The sequence below is a fragment of the Perissodus microlepis genome, chromosome 4 (assembly GCF_051167445.1).
Source record: "Perissodus microlepis isolate ML-2025 ecotype Zambia chromosome 4, ASM5116744v1, whole genome shotgun sequence".
Classification (NCBI taxonomy): Eukaryota; Metazoa; Chordata; class Actinopteri; order Cichliformes; family Cichlidae; genus Perissodus; species Perissodus microlepis.
In genome coordinates this window covers 17,485,593-17,501,242 of record NC_140464.1, presented here as the reverse complement: position 1 = coordinate 17,501,242, position 15,650 = coordinate 17,485,593, and the positions used below count along the sequence as shown (strand labels likewise).

Below are 15,650 nucleotides of genomic sequence, written 5' to 3'. Positions count from 1 at the left end.
TAATCTGGGCCGAGCCCAAACTCCATAACTCTTTGAGTAATCCTGCAAGCATACATCCTTGGCGGAGGTTAAAAGACAGCGAGGGAAAAGTGTTATATTCCAAAGAGGGGATGGTTTTTGGACCTTTTGCAGGTTGGATTCAGTCTGAGAAGCAAAGCTCGGGGCAAATTAATGTGGAAAAAGTCTGCAAAGCAGCTAGTTGAGCTAACTGAAGGTGACTCAGACAGACATTTTTATCAGCACTTCCCTTCTCTTATCTGGAAATATGGTGACCGGACACTTGAAAAAAAAAAAGGGGGGGGGGCGGGGGGACACAGTTTAAAGAGACCCAAAACGGTGAAAATAAAGAAACAAAGCAATGGGAATTGGTTCTTGCATACACTTGGACACGACTTTACTCAGAAACCAATGTAAATATGTAAATGGCTGCATATTACTTTTCTTTTCCCCTTTCACTCCTCACTGATCCACCGCACCCTGCAGCTGTGCAGCAGGTCAGTGCTCCCTCTCCTTCTCTCTCTCTCCCTCCCAGTCTGGCTCTTTGGTTCTCACCATAAAAAAGCTGCCAATCTGGCTGGAAGAAGACATAATTGCCATTATGACTGCTGCGGCCCTGCACATCACACAGTATGCTGATTGTTCCTCAGAGCAGGAGGAGAAAGGGGGAGGAAAACACTGTCTGCTCTGTGCAGACGCCACACAATATTATCATAGCGTGACTACAGCTCATCCACACACACAGATACACACAGACAGGGTCTCTACTCACTTTTTTCTTTTTTCAGCCCACTCAGACTCTGTAATCTTTCAGCTAAGCGCAGAGCAAACACGGGTTTCTATAGGGATAAAAATCCATACACCGCTGCCTTTAAAGAAAAAAAAAGAAAGAAATTGTAACTGTCAAGCCCTGGGTAAACACACACTTACACACACAGTGCCACCACCAATAGGAAAAGATAGAAGGCCTGAATGGAAAAGCAGCTTGTACCAGAACAGGAACACCCAGTTAATGTGTGTGCGTGTGTTTCTGAGAGCATATGGAGCTTACCCCGGGTCCAAGTCCACTTCTTCAGCTCCAAAAATTAAAAGGTCACAAACACATTAAAAGTGCTGACACTTTAACAACTCCATAACATAAATAAATAATTTTAAAATAGCTTCAGCAAACATGTTACACACATCCTGGTGTAAAAGCAGCTCTGTGCAGAGGATGTGAGAGCACTGATTAGCTGCAGGAAATATCCATTCCCACAGTAGTAAACTGATGTATTTCAAAGGGAAACGTCTTTATCCTTGATACTAGATTACGCGGCTTATTCGGCTGACGGCACAAAGAAAAGGGGCCAGGGAGTCCCACCTCCAACGGGTGGAAGAAAACTGTGCTGCATCTGCATGCGCGTGAGAAAACAACCCCACGTGCACGTGCCGCTTGAAGGATTTGAAGGTAGGATCTCGCAAGCTGCATCAAAGCCATTAGACTCGCTCAACAGACTTTATTCAAGCATTTGCCGCTCACTGAGCAAGTTGAGCCAGATTTCAGTTTTCTTTGTTTTTTTCCTCTCCTTGAAACCTTAAATTCTGCCCGAAGCAACAGAGCGCAGAATTTTTTATTTGCTCAGTTTGGAAACAGTTTTATGAAGGATTTTTGAATCTCATAACTACAAAAAAAGGGGGGGAGGGTCATAAAGTTGAAGGTTTATTTGATTAAAAGCACTGCTCTAGTCTCACACAACCCACCACAACTGTTAAGGAATATTACAGCAGGCCAGGGGCCAATCATATTTATCAGGAAAATAAATTGTTAAGCATTTAAAGATCTATAAGGTCATAAAAGGCCACTGACACCAGGCCTATAACTGCATATTTTACTGCATTCAAACAGCCGTTCTTCAGGTGTGAATAGTTACATTTTAGAGTCTGTGCATCAAACAGAGCTAAAAACCTTTTAAATTATTAATATTAAGTAAATTAGAAAATAGTCTGCGGGCCAGCTGGCACACTATGGCATGCCCGATTTGGCCCCGCAGGCTATAAATGGAGTATTGCTGCCATAAAGACAGCTTTAATGACACCGTTAATGTTCGCTTCCCTCACTTTAATGGAGGTTTTAATTATGCGGTTTAGCCCCGAGATCACAGAGGTTCCAGATATCAGAATATCTTATATTCAGAGGTATGCAAATGTAAGTTTGAATTGTTTCAAGTCAATCTTGTAAACACGAGGAAAGTAATTCAGATCTGTGCCTTTACAGAGATGTAAATGTGAAAGTTTAACAATCAGAGCTTCTTTATTTATTTATTGCTTGAGTACCTAATAAAGTGACCGCTAATCAATGCTTAATAGCCACCTGTGTTCCTGGATGAAATGCTCCTGAGCCACTTCAAACTCTTTATGCAACAAGGATCGAGTCATGTGAAATTTAGTGTCATATGACAGATCCTCTGCAGCCTTTTCTCACAGGACTACTGCACAAAGTCTCTGTAAAAGTGCAATAAACCTATTTTAAAACAGAGACAGAACTGATGACTTCATGGTTTATTAAGACATACAGGGACATTTTTCATCCTGTAACCATGACGAGAAAGTAAAGGTTTGCTTAATATAATAGAAAATAAGAATTATCGAGCGGTGTATGTGTGTGACGCCACAACTAAAATGAAATAAATTAAAACTATCTAGACTTCCTTTCACACACACTCACACGACAGCTAAAACCAGTTACATTATAGACATAATCGTCTCTTTGGTGCATGCATTAGCATGATATCTATGACATTTCAGCTTTCTGAACAGTAAGAAAAAGAAATGCTGTACTTGTTCAAACAAGTAAATACTGGAAAGCATTAAAACAGGAAAGCATCACCACCGTTTCACATTCAATAAGTCGTTCAGTTATAGCACTATGTATGACAGTACACAGTCTTGAAGCTGACCCAGGATCAGGCTGAAGTGTTCAATTTGACAAACAAAAGGCGTAAACCAGAGGAGCAAAGACAGTCGTTTTTAAACAGAGCAGCCAATTAATCCGTTTTCTTTCCGGCGGCCAGCTTGTCGACGTGTTGAGCGAAGGTCTCGGCCACAATCAGAGGGAAGACCAGAGAGGCATCGGCGTACACCTGAGAACCAAGAACAGAGCCGCTGATCACTTTTCTATTATTATAAAAATCATATTTTTAAACAATGATGCTGTATTATTGTTTTTCACTAAAGTGAAACCAGACAGTTTTCCTAGTTATGCTTTTCAGTGCCTTGGATGCACTCTGAGCACAAACACTGTGCAGACGCTGCCACCTTGAGGCCAAAATGAGGAACACATCTCCTAGTTGCACCACCATCGCCACCATTTTCCCCCTCTTCTGTTTGACTTGTTCTCGTTCCTTCATTGCGTGCGAAGAATCTGTTGCTCTGCTTTGTTACCTCGCTGCCATTTCTGGTCCAGTATGAAAATATATCTAAACACTTTGAATGCCCCTAAAACTGATTTCACTGGAAAAGAAGGACAGCAAATGAAGGAACTCTCCAAACATGGAACAATGAAAGCAATAAAAACGCAAGTCGCTCAGATCAAACAGAGGGAAATTCTTTGTTATTAAAAACTCACCGGCCACTTCAATATGCACATCTATTCATACACTGCTGAACTACTAGGATTTACATACAAGAGAGTGATCTCAAACTGGTTTTCGGAACAGGACAATGAGTTCACTGTACTCAAATCACCAGACCACAGTCACCAGATCTCAAACCAGCTGAACGGCTTTGGGATGTGGTGAAACAAAGTTTCATCAGAAAGCCGACAAATCTGCAGAAACTGTGTGATGCTATCCTGTCAATATGGATAAAAATCCAGCACCTTGGAGAATTAACACAGTTTTGAAGGTAAAAGGGGTCTGAACCAGCAGAACCAAGGCATACCTAATAAAGTGTCCGTGACTCTATATTAAGCATGACAAAAAATTATTAAAAATTAAAATACTGGTGGCTCCCAGTACCTCACCCCAGCCTCTTAATAGCACCTATGGTGTAAATGTAAAAATTCAAGGTGATTTTCAGAAAAGACGAGCTCTGACCTTGAGACTCAGGTCACTGAGATCCAAAATTACTGCACTTACAGTATGAATTTGAAAATCCCGTGTTCACAAACCCCCTGATAATACCCCATCAACCTTTGACAGCTAACAGGTAAAAACCCAGTAATTTAATATACTAGCTTAGCTTCTCAGACATTACTCAGTAGTCATGAAAACAGAAATGTTTGGATCAGCCTTGCCTGCAGTTATACGATCTCAACCCTGCTAACCAACCAACCCTAACCCTAACCCAGTGGTTCCCAAACTTTTTTTGCTAGCCCCCCCTTTGTTTTACAAGAAAAATGTATGCTTCACCATATTTTCTAGTCTTTGGCTTAGAATGAAGTTGGTTTGGAAACATATTCAGCGATGCTTCATCTCCTGCTTTGCGTTTCTGTAGGCGCCCGTGCTAGCAGTGTCCAAGCGTTTAGTCCCCCCCCCCCCTTTTCATACCGCGCCCCCCCTGCCATGGGCCCCACACTTTGGGAAGGTCTGCCCTAACCCAACCAACCAACATCTCCGTGATGCCTGAATGATCCCATAAGTGCATGGAGCTGATGTGTCCAGTACAGCAAGCGTATGGGTGTTATGTACTGCACTCTTAAATCAAACTAAGGCGTTTTCAGTTCTTAAAACACCTCTGAAACTGACACCCTTAGACTTGTGTGCTAAAAAAAAACCAAAAAAAAAAAAAAAAAAAATCCCCCAAAGACATCTCAAAATCTGATGTGAATAAAGACCATCTGACGTAAAAACAGGAGGTAAAGTTGACATTTATCATCACCTTAACAGGTTTGGCATCTGTTCTGATCTTGCCCCAAGATACAGCCTCGTCCGGTCTGGCCCCGGAGTCGGAGCCATCAAACTCCTGCCCCGTGTTCACATACACCACGTAGTCCGCTCCATTTCTCTGGCAGGAAAGAGAGAGAGTGTCAAAACAAGATTCTGATTAGGTTTGTGAGGAAGTTTGCTTTACTCGTTTAAACTTGTTAATATTTCTCGAAATAAGAACAATTTCTTATGAAATTGTCACAGCAACTTACAGGTAGAAAATTTCACAAGTATTACAGTGAATCTGTGAAGTAACTGCAGGCTGTAACTGTTAAAGCAGCTACAGTGGAAATACTCAGACAGCCCACGTTCCTCAGATTTGTACTCAAGTAGAACCTCTTAGGTATAACCTAATTTATCAAACTTTTTCAGAAGTGAGAAAAGTTCAAGCTAAAGATAAAAGAATTTAGTTACCATAAGATTTGCGTTGGATATATGATGTTTGACCAGCCCCCCTCCCAGGATGATCATCCCAGTCCTCTTGGCGAAAACCGCCTGGCTGTTCAACCTGCGAATATCTGAAAATAAAGCGCGCATTAGCAACACGAAACAACTAAAAACCTGCGTTTTAGCCAGCAACATCGGCGCCGCTACAAACCTTCTACGATGTCCAGAATCAAGCCGGGGTTCTTATACGAGTGGAAGTAGATCATGTCGCCCAGAGAGCCGTCTGTCAGAGCGGGGCTGAACACCGGGATGTTATTCTGAAACGCAACACAACAGCACATTTAGCCACCAAACAGCACAGACAGTGCAAAGTAAGCAAAGCAAGTGAGAACAGGAGGTGCATAACCACCTTGTATGCCCAGTAGTAGACAGAGTCTGTATTATTTATCTCCTTTCCAAGTCGGTGGATCATTTTGGAGGGAGTCCAGCGGGTGCCCTGGAATCACAGAAACTTCTTATTATTCCTAATTCTTTTTAAAGTTGTATATTACATATCAAACCTAAAAGTGCATAAGACTAACAACTATTGTTGCAGTAGGCTTTGGGGTGCAGGGAGAGACTCACCTCTGTGTTCTGCTCCAGCAACATCTGGTCCAGGATGGGCATCAGCCAGTCTTCAAATTTACAGTAGTTATCGTTGGGCACCACCAGATTACCAATTCTACAGCCAGTGAAGACAGAGGGAGACGGACAAGGACAAAATCAATACATCAGCAGGTTTTTCTATGTGAACCAAGGTCACAGATCAGCACCTGCCTGTCAAATCCTTGCACCAACACAACATGTGCCATTTGTGATGAAAGCATAAAGAATAAGAAACTTGTCCACGACTATGAGGTCAAACACTGTGTCCTTGGGTAAGAAACTGTATCCCGAGTTGCCTTCAGTGCATCCATCGGGGTGATCAGAGTGTGAGTGTGTGTGGTTGGTAGATATTAGTGCTTAGGCATCGATAAAAGGACTGTATGAATGTGTGTGTGTGTGTGTGACTGGGTGAATGAGGCTTGTGGAAAGGTGGCCTTATATAAGCACCAGTCCAATCCAATCCATTTAGTTTACTGGCACTGCTTCCTCTCTGTGCAGTGGCATTGATTCTAAGGCGAATAAGCATGTTTTCTTTAAAGTGGACCTATTATTGCTTTGCCTTATATACTGTTCATCTACACTGTTTAAAAAAAAGTTTCAAAAGGGGAAGTCAAACAGAAGAAAGCCAGGGGGATGAGCTAAAACAGAAGCTGAAGAGTGGCCACGACAAACACAGTTTTATATTTTACTATTAATATTTTTATTTTACATGTTAGCTTACAGATAAACCACAGCAGCACTAACAAACCTGTTGATGCCTCTCAGGCGGAGCTCCTTGCCAGGGAGGCTGAAGTCTCCCAGGTAGGTATGAGCCAGGCACTTGATCAAATCCTCCTCCACGCCTCCTGCTGTGGTTACAATAACATCCACCTGACGCAGAGGAACAGATTCTGAGAAACCGGGTGACTGATTTAGAGCTTATGTGGATCGTTACATAAGACGTGTCATTTTGTACCATTTTGTGCTGCGCCAAATAGCGGATGCTTTCTCTGACTCCGGAGCTGATGAGGTTGGAGGTGTACCCCAGGAAGATGGTGCAGCCTGACTTTGGGGTTTCTGACTCATTTCCTTCCCCTTCCTCCACTGGTTCAAGACGCTTCTCGATCTGTGGTGGTCAAAATCATTGCTGAGCAACAGATAAACAGATATTGCAAACATACAACGTGGATCACTGTGGCAACAACCACACCTTACAAATGAGGCCAAACACAACAGCGTCGAGCAGCTGGCTCCAAAACCACCGCTGGCTCAATGTCAACTTCATCAAAGTCAACAAATTTGTAATTGTGCACGCCATCTCCAAGTTTTGAGGTAAACAGAACGCAGGGTAAAAGTCAGGTTGGATTGTGGGTGTGACACATGTGCCCAGTCTGGAGTGACTGATAAGTTTTTTGAATGAGGAGGGCGAGTAAAAGTCTCTCAGTATTAGTGGAGCAAGACTCCAGGAAGTTAAAAGCTTTTAGGGTTCTTTGTTTTGTTTTTTTAAAATAGTGACATATTCATATCAATATGATCCCTATGATTCCCATCAATAGGACTCCTCTTGTACTGCAGTGGAAGAAGAAATGCCAAAAGATGCACATAGCATAACCTGGGCAAGCAAAACCAAAACTACTATAAGACAGGAGAACGTGTGGGTCCAGACACCTTGTAGTCATTTACTGAAAGTTAATAACCCCCCCAAAGGCATTCCTCTCACCATGGTGTTGATCTCCTGGATAGCCAGGGCTAAGCTGCTGGCCTGGAAGCCCGTGGTGAGGTAGGACTTCAGCACCGCATGGAGATCGACTCCCTGGTTGAAGTCGTAACCTCTGATTTTCGGCATGTCCTCAGGGAGGTCGCAGCTAGGCTTCAGGACAGCCTCCATGGCAACTGAGGGGGCCTGGTCTGCCATCTTTTCTGCAAAAGACAATCACCAAACAGGCTCTTTGAGATTTCCACAGAGATGGGCCTTCTTGGAGGTTTTCAGCATATTTTAGGTAAAAAGTAAATAAATATAACACACACTTGCAGATCCAGCTTATTCAGGATGCGATTCATTTGAATGTGCAAATGTTGAGAAGAACATTTTCCTGAAACATTTGGTTACTGGAGTGTTTGCATGTAAAGAAACTAAAGTTAGTGGATTCCTAGTAAAAATTTGAGTAACTGAATTCCTGGAAAGGCTAGCAGCATGTTTCTAAGGTGGATGTCCATCCTGCAGATTCCTTTAAAGTGCACCTCCTGAAGTTTTCCTGATTTTCTATTCATCATTCATTACAGTGCTAAAAACCTCATAGTAAGGTCAACATATGTAAAAGTAATCCGTGTGAACCAGAAGTGGAGACTATAGACTGCTTTGTTTCTGCCATTTCTTTTTGGGCCTCTGAATGATGCCAGTGAGGGAGGATTTCTTCATCAGAATCAGAATACTTTATTAATCCCGAAGGAAATTAGGGTTACAGCAGGCAAGCATGCTAGTGGCGCATGTGCACTTACAAAGGAACCTTCTGACCAACTTTACACAAACATCACATTGGGGAGACATGTCAGAAAGGTAGGCTGATAGGAAAACAAAACAAAACAATGAAAATACATAACATGAGGTAAGAGGAGGAGAAAAAAAACTCCACTCAGACTGAGCTCCTAGTGGGAGAACAGTTTGATAACAGAAAAAACACCTCAGCACAAAAAGCACATGACTATCAATACACCATAGAAACACAAGACAAGCAACAGGGGCGGGTAAAGGGTAAGAAAGAGCCGGTGTAGACAGCGCATCAGGTCCTGCAGCATGTCTGCGCTGGTCCAGTCGGCTGCCATCTTCCCCGGTAGGGCACAAGCATCGAAGGCGTTTGGAAAGGGAGGGGGGATCAGTGTATGTATGTATGTATGTCTCCAGAGTTCAGCTGAGACGGTGTCCTTCGCCCTGCCAGGCTAAGTAGACAGTCTTCCAGCCAACCCAAGTGGCCTTGCATGGAATGGGGGGAACAGTCTAAACACAGTCGTTATCAGGGTGTTTTGTTCAGCTCCAGCCTTGAGACCGCAGCTGGCGCCGAAAGGGTCTCCGCATGAATTGATGGTGTTTTTTACTTTAGTGCGAACAACTCATATGAATTTCAAAGCTGTTCTAACAGTCCAACACTGGTCTCTCAATCTCCCGTTGGAGAGCCGTGAGCTTTCTATGAGGTTATCCAAACTTACGTTCCGTGATGTTGTCATTCTTTTTGCTCAAAGAGCAGGTTCTGAGAACTCACGACCGCAGTGCACTTCCCAAGATTAATTAATTTGGTCAGCTCTGGCTCTGTGAACAACAGCTCCTCCCATCTGCTATTGAAACCTGTTTCCGAGGGCAGCCAATCAGAAGAAAGCAGGTTTTTAGGGAAGCATTGGAGGCCAGGTACAAGATAAAAAAAATGATTATTTTAACTGTTATTTACATAAAGATACTCTAGTAGAGTCCATAAGTAAAAACATGGAGCTGGAAATGAGCAGATAGCAGGTCTGTTGTATATTCTTGTCTCTGGTGGCTCAAAATCTCTTTAATTTCATAGCGTAGTTGAAGTGGAGGAAAATTACTTTAATACGTTTTTGAGGCGTGCAACAAAAAAACAACTATGTATATTTATTACCACAGCACTGTACTGCAGTTACATTGCTATAGATCTGCTGCACAGAGACATACTGCACAGTTTACTCAACTATGCTGTAACTTTACTTGTTAAGACTTCACATAAACATATTGCAAGCTTATAAAATCAGCTATCTGATTTTATGAGTACCAACACTGCCGTGAGAGGTGACTGGGCATTGATTTATCAGGATATTCTAATACTTTGTTTGAGGATTACATATCTGGTGACTTTTCGTTACAACACATGCTAATGTGAGAGTAAGCAGATGAATATTTTAAATGTAAATGCGACTTCTGGCCATCACATGGGTTTTGATCAGCTTTAACAAAAAAATAACATCGATTTCACAGCCACAAAATATCTAAACTTTAGATGTAAAATTCCACTTATTTTTGGAATAAATGTCTTTGTACAGGGACTAGCCTTTATTAAAAGAGCATATGGCGTTTAGCAGGTGCTAAAACATCAATGAAAACATACAAAATCCATGTGATAGACGTTAGCTAGAAGCTAACTCTGAGTCAAACTAGCTTGAATCGCGACTTAACATCTAAAAGAGAAATGAAGACGTACCTGTTCTTGAAGAGGCGTCAGGTGATGAAGAAGGCTGAGCAATAAACGGCTGTCACTACGCGCAAAAAAACAAATATTGAAGATTTGTATTCCCCTAAACGTCGCATGGATCGCCTGTGAGAAACGAGCTACTTCTACGGAAAGTGAAAAGGGACAAATGTGATCCAGGTTGCCCTTTTTTTAGCTACTCTACCTTTGTGGTGTTCACGGTGTTTTTCTTTCTCATCTTCCACAGATAGACAAATAGTAAAATTTTAGGAGATTTTTTTCCATCCCTTCTCAGATCTGTACAGAATTCCGTGAACTTTCCCATTGTTTTGAGTGTCGGTCAGTCCAGTGAGAGCTAATCGCAAATCCTTTTTATGCTACACCCACCAGTTGCAGTCAATCATGATCACTAATGAGAAATTAACAGGCCTTGACTATTTCAAGTTATAAGACATTATAGAACCCTCAGCGCTACTTATTAAAAGATTTAAATGAGTGTATGTACATATTGGGCCTGTATGTATACTGTTGACGGTGCGTGGATTAGAGAAAATCCTAAATTTCCAGTTCTTGTTTTTTGGGTTGTTTTTTTTTACTTGTCCTAAAACTTGTCATTCATCAGGACCCACTAATCACTGAACTTAAAAAGAGTCAGCTAAGCGCAAACTTTTCTACATAAAATCTTCTGTCAAAGTACAGACGCATAATCTTGGTTTAAGGGCAGACCACATCTCTGAAGCACAGCCTCCAGCAGTGCCTGTGAAGAGATGTGATGTTTGTGACATTTCCACCACTGTGTTGTCTAACCTTTTCTATCTCAGTCTTTGAACTGGCCCCAACAGGGAATTAAAAAAACAACAAACAGAGGAGGGTACAGGTCAAAAGGGAAAGCCAGGAGCATCTCTGAGCAGATGCTCCTGTATAACCTGAGCTGTTTAGATCAGGTAAGTGACTGGTGTAACTCATTTTCCTGCTGCTAACTTTGGTGTCATAGGAGTATGTTTTTGCTCTCAAGACAATGTCAGGAAAGATGTGCAGCAGCAGTGTTATTCAGGCACAAAAACTGGTGGATCAACTTCGGGTAGAGGCAAGCATGGAGAGATTCAAGGTGGGTAAGAATCTAAATAATCTGTTAATTTGCTTTATAGAGGTGGGCAGATTGATATAAATATTAATTGTATTGATACCAATGCTGGTATCGGTATTGGATTGAGACTAAGCATGATATGGTCGATATTTGTTTCCATCCTCTACGTTCAGTATGTAGATCACTAAATTGTATTAAATTAATACTTTTGTGTGTGTGTGTGTGTGGGGGGGGGTAAAAAAAAAAACCTATAATTTAAACATGCGCTATGAATAATGTCTTAATCTTTTTGTGTTTATTGTCACATCAGTTTTATTTAAAGCCTGCGGCACATTTAAACAACAGAAGCAGATCCAGAGTGCTTTAGACACATACACATTTACATCCCAGGTCTCCCAAAAACAGTTACAAAATACATAGAAATCTGAAATGGTCATTTCAGTGGTCATTAAGATGTGTTCAGAATTTGAAAATGTATGATTCATCTGGTTGAATTTATGACACACTGCCCTCCCGACATAAGCTGCCGACATAAGTTAAAGGTATCAGTATCTGTATTTACCTGGTATTGGATCAATATTAATTTTTAGTATCACACAGGACTATCATTTTATACTTTAATTGCTAAATTGCCAAAGTACTGAATATATATATGTATTTTTTATAAAAACATCCCATGCTCACTGTCCAACAGTTTTTCATACTTGTGTCTAAAATCCAGTCAACTCTCTGCCCCTGCAGATCTCTCTGACAGCAGCAGATTTAGTCCAGTACTGTCAGGAGCACAGGCGCAGCGACCCCCTGCTTACCGGCATAGCCGCTTCATCCAATCCCTTCAAAGATAAGAAGACCTGTTTGATTCTTTGACAGCTCCCAGACGGCGCTGTGAGGAAAACCTCTGTCCGAGAACGCAACCACGAACATGTACTGTGTAAAAGATACTACATGTTCTCATCTGGAAAATCACAAAAGAATCCACGCACTTGATTTTTAGAACTTTTAATGCTGTCTTCTGTGGAAACAGTCTCTCAGCATGTTTGTAAATTGATTTTTGGTCAATATTAAAAACACACACAGCATATGGACACAAATAATAACACTTTCCTGACTGTATTCAATTAAATAGCTATAGAAATACAATCAGTTTGTCACAGAGCAATAATTAGTTTACTGTACATGAAATGTTTAATTATTCTTGTATAATGCCAGTTTACATATGAGATTCAATAAATGTATTATAATTACAAACATTTACATGTCTGTGGTTTCAGTGCTGTTTGAACATAGCATATTTAAAGTGTCCTTAAGAGTGATTCAGTGAGTTTTGGCACAAAATGAAAATTTTTGGGGTAAACAATGGAAATAAATATTTGCTTTTCCATCCTTTTCAGTGGATCAAACAAGATAGAAATAAAAGTAATAAAAATATAATGTGAAGGTTTGTGACAAGACTAAAATACCTGAAATATCCTCCACCACATATTTACAACTAAATTAAACAACTGAAAGCAGTCATTTCAAAATAGTTCACTTAAAAATTAAAAATAACCTGATTGGTCATCATCTGTCGTCATTGTCATCTCTTCCCTTCTGTGTTTGTCTGTTTACTCAGCACTTACATGACTGTTGATGTAGCCAGCTTCCAGGCAACGGCAGCTTCTTTATTTACCTTTGTTGATTTGTATAGAGACAGAACAACACAACAAAGACCAGGGTTCCTGTTTTCATTGTTACCATGTAGTTTCTTCCACTTCATTTTCGGGGCCTCCACACTTGCACCCTGACGTCACCGGACGCTATAGCGAGGACTCCGGCCTCCACGCTCAGCTGAAAGTTTTCACACAGTGCAGTGAGAGAAACGAGAGGGAGAGAGAAGACACATGAACGATGAAAAGAAGCCCACATTAATAAACATTAATAAAGTTAAAATATCATCACTGATGCCCAGAAAGAGAGAACTGTCAGTACTTTTGCGATCACTAACATTGAATCCCTCCAAAACAGTTCAAAATGTGTCGTCTTTGATCAGAGTATGACCTCCCTAAAGGAAACTATAGCAACCCCTTCAGCTACTGCAGAACTGACAGATCCTAACCAAAACCAGAAAGAGAGCAAATATAAAACCAGTTTTAAATGGTGTGTTGTGTAAACCATTCTGAGCTACAAAGTTGTATAAAAAAGTTGCTATATAAACAAAGTGTTGACTGACTGCACAGCACTCACCCCATGGACTCCAGTTTGATAGTGCAGGGTGCTTAACGTCCTCGGAGGCGCGCATGGTATATGAACCTGTAGCGCAGGCGGAAAAATTACAATTCAAGACTTTCAAGACATTCAGTAGCAAAGTTCCAGCAGCTTAAGGTAACGAAGAATTCTCTCACCTTGACGGTGCAATCAGATGAACAGGTGTAGAGGCTACCGGGGGATCTGTGGATGCCGGTGATCAGAGCTGTGTGTCCCACATCAAACTGAGAGACAGGCTTTAAGGTCCCCGCCTGCATGGAAAAGGAGTGGAGCATGCCGCCGTTGTCTCCTGCCCATACCTCACAGCCACTGTAGCTCATGGACAGCAGGTAGGAGCTCAGCTGTAAAGTGGTGGGGTGGGTGGAGTTAGTGGCTTGGTGTAAAGGTGGATATGTGTATGTTTACAAAAGCACAAGCTCTTCAAGAAATCTACCCGAAGTCTCTTCAAGCCTTTGCCTGCTCTGCGGTCATAGACAGCCACAGTGCAGTCTTTGCTCCCTGAGATGATGTATTTGTCATCTGCACAGAGGCACATTACAGCGTTACTGTGCATACGGATGCTTTTCACCAGTGGTGCAGCAGCTGTGGACAAAAACAGACAGAACCCACCTCAGCAAGTCATTTGTCTATATAACTGCGTTGCATTTACTAAACTCTTGACCCTCATGTGCACTTTCTACACAGCAAAACAAGCTTCATATAAATCCCTCTCACCTCTGGTGTCATACATGCTGACCCGCTTGTCAAATGTACCAGCCAGCAACATGTCGGGCTGACAGGACAAGCAGAGAACAGCAGCCCCGGTCCTGATGAGGGCCCTATCTGCACCTCCTGCCTGCAGGTCCCACAGCCTCACAGTGCTGTCAAAGCCCCCTGAGGCCAGCAGAGGTCCTTGAGATGCCAGGCACCAGACCCAGCCTCGATGGCTGCTAAAATCACCCTGCCGTCCCATCGTCTGCAGCAGCGAGCCCAGCTCCAGATCCCAGAGCTTTACGTTCCAGTCCCTGGAAGCTGTGGCACAGACCTTCCCCTCTCCCCCAAGAAGGAGGACCGAGTTTACATGGGCAATGTGGCCTGTAGGCAGGGTAATGCATTCCAGCGCTGGTGGTGGGCTTGGACTTCTTGCCTCTACATGTTGCCCATTACCCAGATTCCTGTGGTCTGGCAAGTCTTCTTGGTGATTAAGAACTGCGTCTCGGCCCTCGTTGGCAATAAAAACCCTTCTGTGGTCCATTTCTTCTTCCATTAGTGCTGCAGCATCACCCTCTAGTCTGTCTTCAAGCTCTTCTCTCAATCTCGCTACTTGGTCCCCACCTAAGACGTGCTGCATTTCACCCTCTTCACCTTCCACTGCCACCTCCACTGCCTCATCCGCACCATAAGCAACCTCCTGCACTGCCACTCCCACTCCCACTCCGACCTGACCCTCTCCACCATCATCCTGGCCTCCCACACCAGGCTCCCCATCCTGAGGCATCGCTTGCTCCCTTCTCTCCTCATCCTCCTGGTTTTGTCTGGCTACATGCTCAACTTCACCCGACCAGCAGGTTATGAGCTGTTCCATCTGCAGGCAGGCACCAGGCCAGTCAAAGTCCTCCCTTGGCCCCACTGGAAAAGCAGCTCTCAATCCCACCAACCTCTGTGCTCGGAGCTGCCAGGAGGTCCTGTCCTGCCCCACGTTACTCAGCGCATGGCAGACCTGAAACAAGAAGGGGAAGGTATCGAAGGACATTTAAACATCTGCATGAGACAAATGTGGCCATGTGCCAAACATCTGTATTTTCCCGATTCATCTTTAACCCTTTCCCCCCCTTTTGGACACCTGCTATGGGTAATTTTTGTTTCTCTTTGTTGACCTGAGCAGTTTCTGTCATATTTCAGGGCTGCTTCCAGAAGTTTGTGAGGGTGATCTCTGCCCATGCAGCTTACTAGGGATACCCTTCGAAAAACACAGTGCCCATTCTAATGGTTGTCAAACCAGGTCTTTATTGACATATACTGAGGTGTTAAAACTCATCTTTAAAGCTACCGGGGACCCCATCAAATGTTGTCTTTACAAAAAAAAAGAGTTAAATAACCAACCGTAAAAAAGGCTTTCAAACAAACCTTTGGCAGCACGTTGACTACAAAGTGAACAGGAAGATATGAGACAATGTGGATTAATATCTCCCATGGTAAGGACAACAAGCCACTGGACTCAGCTGAAGGTGA

At 42.6% G+C, this 15,650-nt stretch overlaps 3 protein-coding genes across 4 annotated transcripts in view; 1 reads left to right on the top strand and 2 right to left on the bottom strand.

The window, feature by feature from the left end:
- Positions 1-2,520: 2,520 nt before the first annotated feature.
- On the bottom strand, positions 2,521-10,255 carry dhps (deoxyhypusine synthase). The gene is made up of 10 exons (XM_084926216.1): positions 10,121-10,255; positions 7,633-7,832; positions 6,889-7,038; positions 6,682-6,803; positions 5,913-6,009; positions 5,698-5,784; positions 5,500-5,605; positions 5,316-5,419; positions 4,855-4,980; positions 2,521-3,116 (listed from the first exon to the last, which is right to left on the bottom strand). The coding sequence occupies exons 2-10, from the start codon at positions 7,825-7,827 to the stop codon at positions 3,021-3,023; spliced, it is 1,083 nt and encodes a 360-aa protein (XP_084782342.1). The 5' UTR covers positions 7,828-7,832; positions 10,121-10,255; the 3' UTR covers positions 2,521-3,020.
- A 141-nt stretch (positions 10,256-10,396) lies between these two features.
- Positions 10,397-12,082, top strand: LOC146388730 (guanine nucleotide-binding protein G(I)/G(S)/G(O) subunit gamma-7-like). Its single transcript, XM_084926217.1, has 2 exons — positions 10,397-11,216; positions 11,937-12,082. Exons 1-2 carry the CDS (start codon positions 11,127-11,129, stop codon positions 12,060-12,062), a joined length of 216 nt encoding a protein of 71 aa, XP_084782343.1. The 5' UTR covers positions 10,397-11,126; the 3' UTR covers positions 12,063-12,082.
- Positions 12,083-12,178: 96 nt separating this feature from the next.
- Positions 12,179-15,650, bottom strand: part of fbxw9 (F-box and WD repeat domain containing 9) — a 4,209-nt gene continuing 737 nt past the window's right edge. Inside the window, exons 2-7 of one of the 2 annotated variants that reach the window (XM_084926215.1) lie at positions 15,546-15,650; positions 14,154-15,138; positions 13,873-13,958; positions 13,577-13,780; positions 13,419-13,484; positions 12,179-13,022 (exon numbers count right to left, since the gene is read on the bottom strand). The exon at positions 15,546-15,650 is cut by the window's right edge and continues 43 nt beyond it. In XM_084926215.1, coding sequence (XP_084782341.1) covers positions 12,948-13,022; positions 13,419-13,484; positions 13,577-13,780; positions 13,873-13,958; positions 14,154-15,138; positions 15,546-15,650 — 1,521 coding nt within the window. In that variant the 3' untranslated portion in view covers positions 12,179-12,947. Of the gene's footprint in view, positions 13,023-13,418; positions 13,485-13,576; positions 13,781-13,872; positions 14,022-14,153; positions 15,139-15,545 lie in introns of both variants that reach the window. The other variant, XM_084926214.1, reaches the window with a different exon arrangement.

Bases quoted from the DNA above. Each gene is read 5' to 3' on its own strand.
- dhps (XM_084926216.1), bottom strand. From the start codon at position 7,827: ATGGCAGACCAGGCCCCCTCAGTTGCCATGGAGGCTGTCCTGAAGCCT. The intron at 5,606-5,697 runs GTGGTTATGCAC...GTTGCGTTTCAG, and splicing joins TCTACTACTGGGCATACAAG to AATAACATCCCGGTGTTCAG. The intron at 5,420-5,499 runs GTTTGTAGCGGC...CTTTATTTTCAG, and splicing joins GATTCTGGACATCGTAGAAG to ATATTCGCAGGTTGAACAGC.
- LOC146388730 (XM_084926217.1), top strand. From the start codon at position 11,127: ATGTCAGGAAAGATGTGCAGCAGCAGTGTTATTCAGGCACAAAAACTG. The intron at 11,217-11,936 runs GTGGGTAAGAAT...CTGCCCCTGCAG, and splicing joins CAAGCATGGAGAGATTCAAG to ATCTCTCTGACAGCAGCAGA.